At 40.7% G+C, this 7,792-nt stretch overlaps 1 protein-coding gene across 1 annotated transcript in view; it reads right to left on the bottom strand.

Moving 5' to 3' along the window:
• Positions 1-446: 446 nt before the first annotated feature.
• CR1 (complement C3b/C4b receptor 1 (Knops blood group)) overlaps positions 447-7,792 on the bottom strand; it is a 37,555-nt gene continuing 30,209 nt past the window's right edge. The window contains 7 exon segments of the mRNA XM_031063954.1: positions 447-2,279; positions 4,074-4,171; positions 5,646-5,712; positions 6,360-6,386; positions 6,689-6,880; positions 6,976-7,164; positions 7,672-7,792. The exon segment at positions 7,672-7,792 is cut by the window's right edge and continues 18 nt beyond it. Of these exon segments, the coding sequence (XP_030919814.1) occupies positions 4,081-4,171; positions 5,646-5,712; positions 6,360-6,386; positions 6,689-6,880; positions 6,976-7,164; positions 7,672-7,792 (687 nt within the window). The 3' untranslated portion in view covers positions 447-2,279; positions 4,074-4,080.

Here is a 7,792-nt window from a genome sequence, read left to right as displayed (position 1 = left end):
CAGTACATTTCAAGTGTGAACCCCACACAATTCCTAAATCCACTCTCCTTCACAGGTCACCTAAACCCACCAGAGCTGCATTCCCAAAGGATTGCATTTGTCATACTCCGGACAAAAGGGCCAAAACACCCTCTGGGCTCTGCCTCAAGTGTTCCACCAGAACAGCCCAAATTTCCTCTTCTCCATCAACTTTTCACCAATTTTTTCAGGAGTCAACACTGTAAAATTTTGGAGGTTCTGGGAAATTCTCTGCAATTCTAAAAGGAAACCCCAAAAGGTGCTCAGCAAATCAAACCCCATCCCCTACACTACCACTGAGTAATTCTGCGTACAAACTGCAAACTTCAACCTCAGCAGTTTCCACCTGATATTTGGGACATGAAAAATCATCTGGATAACAATGGGAGAAGAGCTGCTCAGCACAATGATGAATGAAAGACAAACACTTACTGCTAAATAATTTAACATTTTTATTTGGAATATTACAAATCATGGCTAATCTTGACATCCAGAAAGAAGAACAAAAACACAGCCACTTGTTACAGTGATTTCACTTCCCAATTAAGAACATTCCAGTGTATTTCAGCACATTGCAGATGCCACACAAAGCAAGCTGAGCTCCTGACCAGCACCACACTCAGTCCCAGTCACACATCCCAGTGTTTACAAACAACTCTCAAGCTGAGCTATCAGCCAGGCCACGAACACCAAATCCTTCTGCAGAGCCAAAGCCCCTTTCTAACAACCACAGCCTATTATGAGCTCCAACAATGCAACTGCTGGGATTGTCCCAAAAAGCCCTAAAAAGCCCCAAACAGTTCTGTGCCACTCCAACAATCTGTTGATGACAGGGAGAGCAGTGCCAAGCAGCCACAGACAAGCCAGAGCACTTTCAATGCTGCCTCAGGCATCTGAAGTGAGGCTATTTGGGTTTTCTGTGAAAATTAGAAGCTGTCTGGATGCTGATAGCGAGATTCATGGAGCTAAAACCTGTTCTAGTTAAGATATGGGGTTTGCTGAGGAATTAGATGTAGCAGTGACTCTAAACTAATGGCAAACACAGTGGTGGGAGCTCCTGGAGTGAGAATCTGGACTGAAACATTGCTGAACAAGCACCAAGCAGCAAACAAGAGACCACCACATCTACCAGCACTCACGCAACTGAACTGGTTTGGTTTTCCTTTAACATGAAGAGCAAGTGATAGGGAAAAGCTTCTGCTTCTAAACAGGAATCTGATGCTAAATCCAGCTTTTCAGAGCTTGATTTAACATCCCAGTCTGCAGCCAGAGGTTAGAAATGTGAAATATGTGACTTCAAGTAAAAAAGCAAGGAAAGTGGATCACACAGCACCTGTTTCTACCCCTGAAAGCAACAGAAGATCTCCAGACCTGACATCAAGGCTCACTAAAATTGAGCACCCTAAGGAACTTCCACTGTGCTCATGACAGGACACAGCCACCACTGAGCTCTCAGCAGTTCCTTTAATTAGGGATCTCCTGTCAACAAGCAGGGGATGCCTTTGCTACAGAATCCTTCAGTTTTCAGGTCCAACAAATCCACTGCAGTCTTTGGGAGATTAAAGCAAAGAATCAGAAATACATATATAGCTTTTTTCCTTCTTAAAAGCAAAGGAAAAGCTATAAAACTCTGATTTCAAGGCACACTTTAATTAATTATATATACAGCAACCAACTTTGGCAGACAAAGAGGTAGAGTATATAAGATCTTAATTGTGATAGTTTCCAAAAGACACTGCCTTCAATGGCACCAGACTCTTCAGGGAATGAGCAACAAAGGAAACACCAGAACCATTTACACCACCCCTGCTGCAAAAAGGGATGGGAAGGACAGCCAGGTTTGAGTGAGCAGAGCTCTACAGGACAGAGGAGAATATTGGATATCTTCTGTAAGCCAAGAGGTGGCACTGAAGGCAGCAGGCAGCAGCAGCTGGCACTGGGACAGGGACATTGCAGCACTCCCACAGACTCTGGCATGCTACAGGTATTGCCCTTCCCCCAGCTGACGTGCACAGAAGGACAGGGAGGGCAAAGCAGGATCTGTGTTAGCTAGATGCACACACACTTCTTATCCTATCAAGCATCTCCTCCTCCAGTCCATCAGCACAAGGAACTCATGGGCAGCCACTCAGTGCAAGGGAATCAATCCTTGTCCAGCTCTGCCAAGGACATCCCACTGCCAAGTCCCTCCCACCCCCAGCAAGGGCAGTCATGCTTTACACATCTTATATTCGGCAGAACTGGGAGTGCTGTCACGTTTCCTACAAACAAAAAAACAAGTCAGATCAGAGGTTTTACATTGCAAGAGGTTTTACATTTACACTGAAAGCACATCCTTAGTTTTGGCATTAAAGCTGCAGGTAAAATCACAAACTGGGTCAGTCTTTAGCCTCTCTTTACCAACTGCTGGACTGAGGAGATTTTAGCTTCATTCAGCTACTGAACTGTCAGCAATGACCCAAGGAGCAGCAGAGCCTTTGATCCAAAGGGATCATTCCCAGTGATGACTGGTATTACCAAAAACTAACACCAGAACAATTACAGGATTCCTATAACTCCACCAGATGCACTCTGGAACTAATTTTAATTACAATGTGTTGTTTAGTATGTATTTTCTAACCAAAAATGAAATATTAGTTTGTGTGGATTTTGATTCTGCAGTCCATTAACAGCAACTTTACAATACTTAAATACACAAGAATTAAAATTCACAATGACATTCTTATATATGTCCCAAGTTCTTGAATAACTCCTGTTCTGCTTTAACAAAAAACCCACCCCATACCAAACCTCAGTGCTATTACTCCAAGGCTCTAAGGAGTTCCTTCTTCCATAAGAAAACCTCCAGAATTCCCAATGTTTTGACACACCAGATCAGCAATTTCTCTTATCATGTGTAAAGGTAAGATTGGAATGAAGAATTCTATTCTATCTCCTGATTCACTTTTTCTGTCCAAAAATTAACCCAGAAAACAGATCCTATCTTAATTAGAAACATCTTTCTTCAGAGTGAAGATGATATTCCTTAATCTATACTTTATTTTGGAATAAACTCCAAGCTTAAGGTTCATATAAAAACTCATCAAAAATACTGAAAATTCACCTGTCCTTTACAAGTCAATAAAATCAAGATTATGCACATGAAAAGACCTTTGCATTAAGCTGGAATAAGAGAACCCATCACCTCCTCAGAATCTGTGCAATGGAGAAAAGCAACAAAAAAAAAAGAAGATGCTGATTTTAAAAAGTATTTGTAGTTCCAGCTCTGTTGAGATAGGAATGACAAAATACTGGCAAGGAAAAGTCAAACTGAGCTGTCCTGTCTGCAAAGTGTTCAGTTCAAACAAGGTTGGAAGAGCCAGATTTTGGAAGAGCCCATTTAAGCCTATACAAGTGCAGGAGGAACCCCAACATTCATCACATGCATCTCACTGGAGTGAGCATTAGGTTAAAATACAGGAGAGGACATCAGCTTCAAAGCAACTGAATTTTGATTCTTTTCAGGGCTACAGAACTCTGGATTTGAAAAAAAAATCACCTTTTCATAAGAAGGTTTCAAAAGATCCTTGTTAGACCCTTCATTTATTCTCTTCTAGAAAGCAAAAATGCAGATGAATCAGTAATTGTGAGAGATGTGATCTGGTTTTTTTCTGAAGGGATGCACAACTACCTTTAGAGTTCCAGTGCCCAAAGGTGGTTCCAGCTTCTAATTACAGGGAATTAAACTATTAGCTAAGAAAAGAAACTCACCACTGGGATGGGTGCAGACATTCTTCTGAGTATTGTAGGCAATATGCTACTCATTCTTCAAACACAACACCAAGAAATGTGATTTACAAGTCCTTGGAAGCTCTTACTGACACTCCTAAATGATAAATCTCTATATATTATATCCTGTTCTCCCAAAATGAATGAAAAGTTAAGAGACTCTTTCCTACAGGAAGCCAACGTTTCCAGCTAGATGGATTCCACACTCCTGAAATTCCAAGCAAACCACAATAAAAAAGACACTTAAGCTGCATTGCAAAAAGTCCAAATGAAGTGGAAAGTTATACCTTTTCATTAATTCATTTGTGCAGTTTCTTCCATCTCAGCTGGGACATTAGTTTTTAAAATACAAATTTCCTTGCAACTCTCATCAACTGTGTACGAGCTGAACAGCAGAAAGGGAGAAAGGTCTAATTGAATGTCCCATCCAAGGGCATTTCACACACAAAGAAACAGAGGCCAAGGAAAGATCTGCTGCCATTTGGAGGCTACAAACTGCAAGGATCAGGGGCTGGAAGCACAACAACAAAGGCTCAGCTGCATCAGGAACTCAGAACACTAAACAGGGAGATGGAGGCTTTCATAAAAGGAGATTAGATCAGGGTTTTCAGATAAGAAAGAGCTTTAACAGTCAGATGTTCAGAGAGGAAGATGAAGGGAAGCACAAGGCACAATAAGGCTTTTCATGCTGTCAGATATTCAGCAATGTCACAGAGTTTAATTTTTGATGATGCTGCTTTAGATCCCTCCTGCTTTCTATGCCCTGAGAAGTCTCTCCACAGGTGAAGGCAGCAAGTGCTGCCCTGAACTGCCAAGAGCTCTCCTCTGGCCCATCCAGGCTGCAGAATATCCAAGTACTGAATAAAAGCAGTGGCTCAAAAGCACCAAATTGCTCAGAGCACACTCTGGCCCTTGGATTGATACTCCACTGTCTATTTTTAAGGCTAAAACCTCACTGGATAAAAACCCCCTCCAGGGCTCTCCCAAGTCCTCTGTGTGGACTTCATTACAAATATGAACCACAGGAATATTCCCTCTGGTTTGCTACATTTAAAGCATCCCTTCCTTTGTGTCATGTACTCCAGATAAATCCCAACAGATTCTGGAAAAAGACAACACTGTTTTGAAGAGATGCTCATCCTGACATTCCATGTGTACCACCTAACCTGCTCTGGACTGTCAGCGTTTTGCATTTTACAAAATATTTCTCTAACAAAATGGTTTTTTTTTTCCAGAAGATAAAATCAGACATCACAGCAAAAAGCAATTCACAAAGAGGAATTTAAATCTCCTGCCTCTCCATGAAAAACCGCACATAAACCTCAGCTGTTTTGAAGATAAACAGTTTAAAACACCCTACATGTCTCATTAAAAACAGAACACTAATTGCTTGTGCACAAATCTAGTATTTTACAGTTGATTTTGCGAGTCTTTAACACAGGGACATCAACATCGGGCCTGAAGGAGGAGAATAAAAACCTGAAAACCTTCTGGCAGCACAAGCCCATACAACCAAGACTCCCCCTGGCTTTAGGAGATAAACTGATATGTTTGAAGCAGATGGACAAAATACTTTCCTTGGCAAGTGGACACTGCCAAACACAAGCTTGAGAACAGGGTTTTTCCTTCCTTGAAATTAGTGCAAGTGTTAATTAGCAGCTTAGCTGAACAGCAGATCCAAACCCAAAGACAAATTCATGGTTAGGCTTTAGCTCCCATCAGCTGCTGGGAGGAGCTCACACAAAATCAGACATTTGAAAAAGAAAGGGCACACAAAGCTCAAGAAACTTAAACATCAGCACAGCTTTGGCTCAGTCATTTGGAAACTTGCAGGATTAAAAAAAAGGAAGCTTACTCACCCATTCTGTGAGAAGAATTTCTTGTAGATCCAGAAGGCTGCCAGGAGCACCACAACTACCACAATCACTTTAGGGAGAAGTGAAAAAAAAAAAGCACCTTAGAGTGATAAAGATCATCTCCAGCTCACAAAAAAGCAACAAAAATTTTGTAGAAATAGCCTTGTTTTCATCTACAGGTCTATCCCACCTCTACCCCCCTAAAAAAAACCTACAACCCAACTTATTTATGGAATGAGCCATGTAAATGAAATATTTGATTCTTCGAGATTGTTCAGCTCAGAACCAGTGACCACCAAGATGGCAAAACCCCACCAGCTCAGAAACTACAACAGGAATGACAAGGCTCCAACGTTACTTTTTACAAGTTTATACAAATCTGGGCAACAAAAGCAAGGACAGAGGATGGACTGACCACTTCTGTTCACTGGCAGAGTTATTTACTCACACCTCCAGTAAACCCAAGCTCTGAAATTTATCCAAGTGGCCAAGTTGTTGCAAACTGCCTTTGAAATGTGACCTCACTACATGAGAAAATACACATTTCACACTAAATTAAACTGTAACAGCTAAGTAATCTTTCTTTGAATCATGCAGCTTTAACCAGAACTCCAAAGTCATTCTGTGGCAGTCCCAGGTGATTGGAATAAAAAATGGACTTTCACATAAAAAATATAATTTGTATCATATTTTTTTAAGGTTTTAGAAAATACTTACCACAGATGATGGCTATAATATATCCACCTAAAAACAGAAGGAATCAGTATCACAAGAGGAACACAGATGCTTCTTGCTCAAATATTATTATAAAAATATTCACAGAGCTATTTCAAGTCGAGTACTTCTATCAACACAATCTTTGAAGCAGACTGATTTAAATAATAATATTTAACTTAGAATATGAATATTCTAATTAATTTTAACAAACCCTATTTTTCCCATTAAAATAAAGAAGGAAGCTGCATTAAATAATTTCTCCTGAATACAAAAGGACTGTTCTTTGAGCTGTATTTTCACCTAGTGGAGATTTTGCAGCCCATACTTACTGAGCTGGCAGGTTGGCACTGCAGGCACCCACTGGTTGTTTCCAATGTACTGAATCCGAGCCTCCCCATTCAAGGTGTACCCCGTGTAACATTCAATGGTAATGAAATCCCCCACAGAGTAGGAAGATTTTTGTCCATCTATCACTCTCCCATAGCTTATGACTGGTGTGGAACCAGAACCTTCAGACTCACCTGGAAAGAAAAGGTGGGAGAAAAAAAAAGATGTGTTACTAGATCAGATATTTAAAACTTGTCAGTCTGCTCCTGATTTTAGCAATTTTACTCACAGGTACAGTGCTGTAAAGCACCCCAGGAACTCTGTTCTTGACAGGTCACTGTCACCTCTGTAGAACCATCAGGGAAGGAGCAGCCAGCATTGCACCTGATCTGCACAGTCTCTCCTTTTGCATAGGCAGGTTTGCCTGGAATCAAGGCCCCGTTGGGGACCTTCGGGGCAGGACACACCTCTGGAGAAACTAATACAGGAATTTAAAACAAGTTCAGTGAGAATAAAGTTTATTTCATAACTCAGTAACTCATTCCACAAACACAAGTTGCCTTCATGTAAGAAAAATAGCTCAGCACATGTCAGAAGTTTAACTTACCCCAATTTTAAGTACAAATATTCCCTTTAGAAAACTTAAACATCACTGTATATACATTCATTAGGGTAATACAATCCTATGACATGGCTGCTCAGAAATCGTTACTGGTTCATTATTTCTCTGAGTTCTAAAATAATTTCTAGAAAGTAGGAGCTGAAGAGCTGCATAAAAAAAACACACACAAAGATTTTAACTACTCCAGAAGGATACTACAGCTTTCCTCACTGCGCATACTCCTAACTCCCTTGTAGCAAATATTTTCTCTTGTACTCCACATCTTTTCTCCTGCCTTCACCCATGAAATCACTACAACACCAGGATGCTCTATTTTAGCTAAAACACTTTCAACACACAAGAGAATATTACAGAAAGTCTTACTTTTCTCACAGGTTGGTAGTGGAGGATCCCAGGTGTTATTTTCTCCACAGGTAATTACCTGTGCTCCAACCATGACATAGCCTTGATTACACTCAAACACAACTGAGTCCTTGTATCTGTA

This window comes from Geospiza fortis, unplaced genomic scaffold (assembly GCF_000277835.1).
Source record: "Geospiza fortis unplaced genomic scaffold, GeoFor_1.0 scaffold422, whole genome shotgun sequence".
In the NCBI taxonomy this organism is placed as follows: domain Eukaryota; kingdom Metazoa; phylum Chordata; class Aves; order Passeriformes; family Thraupidae; genus Geospiza; species Geospiza fortis.
The sequence above is the reverse complement of the archived record's forward strand: the minus strand, read 5'-3'. Positions and strand labels throughout refer to the sequence as shown.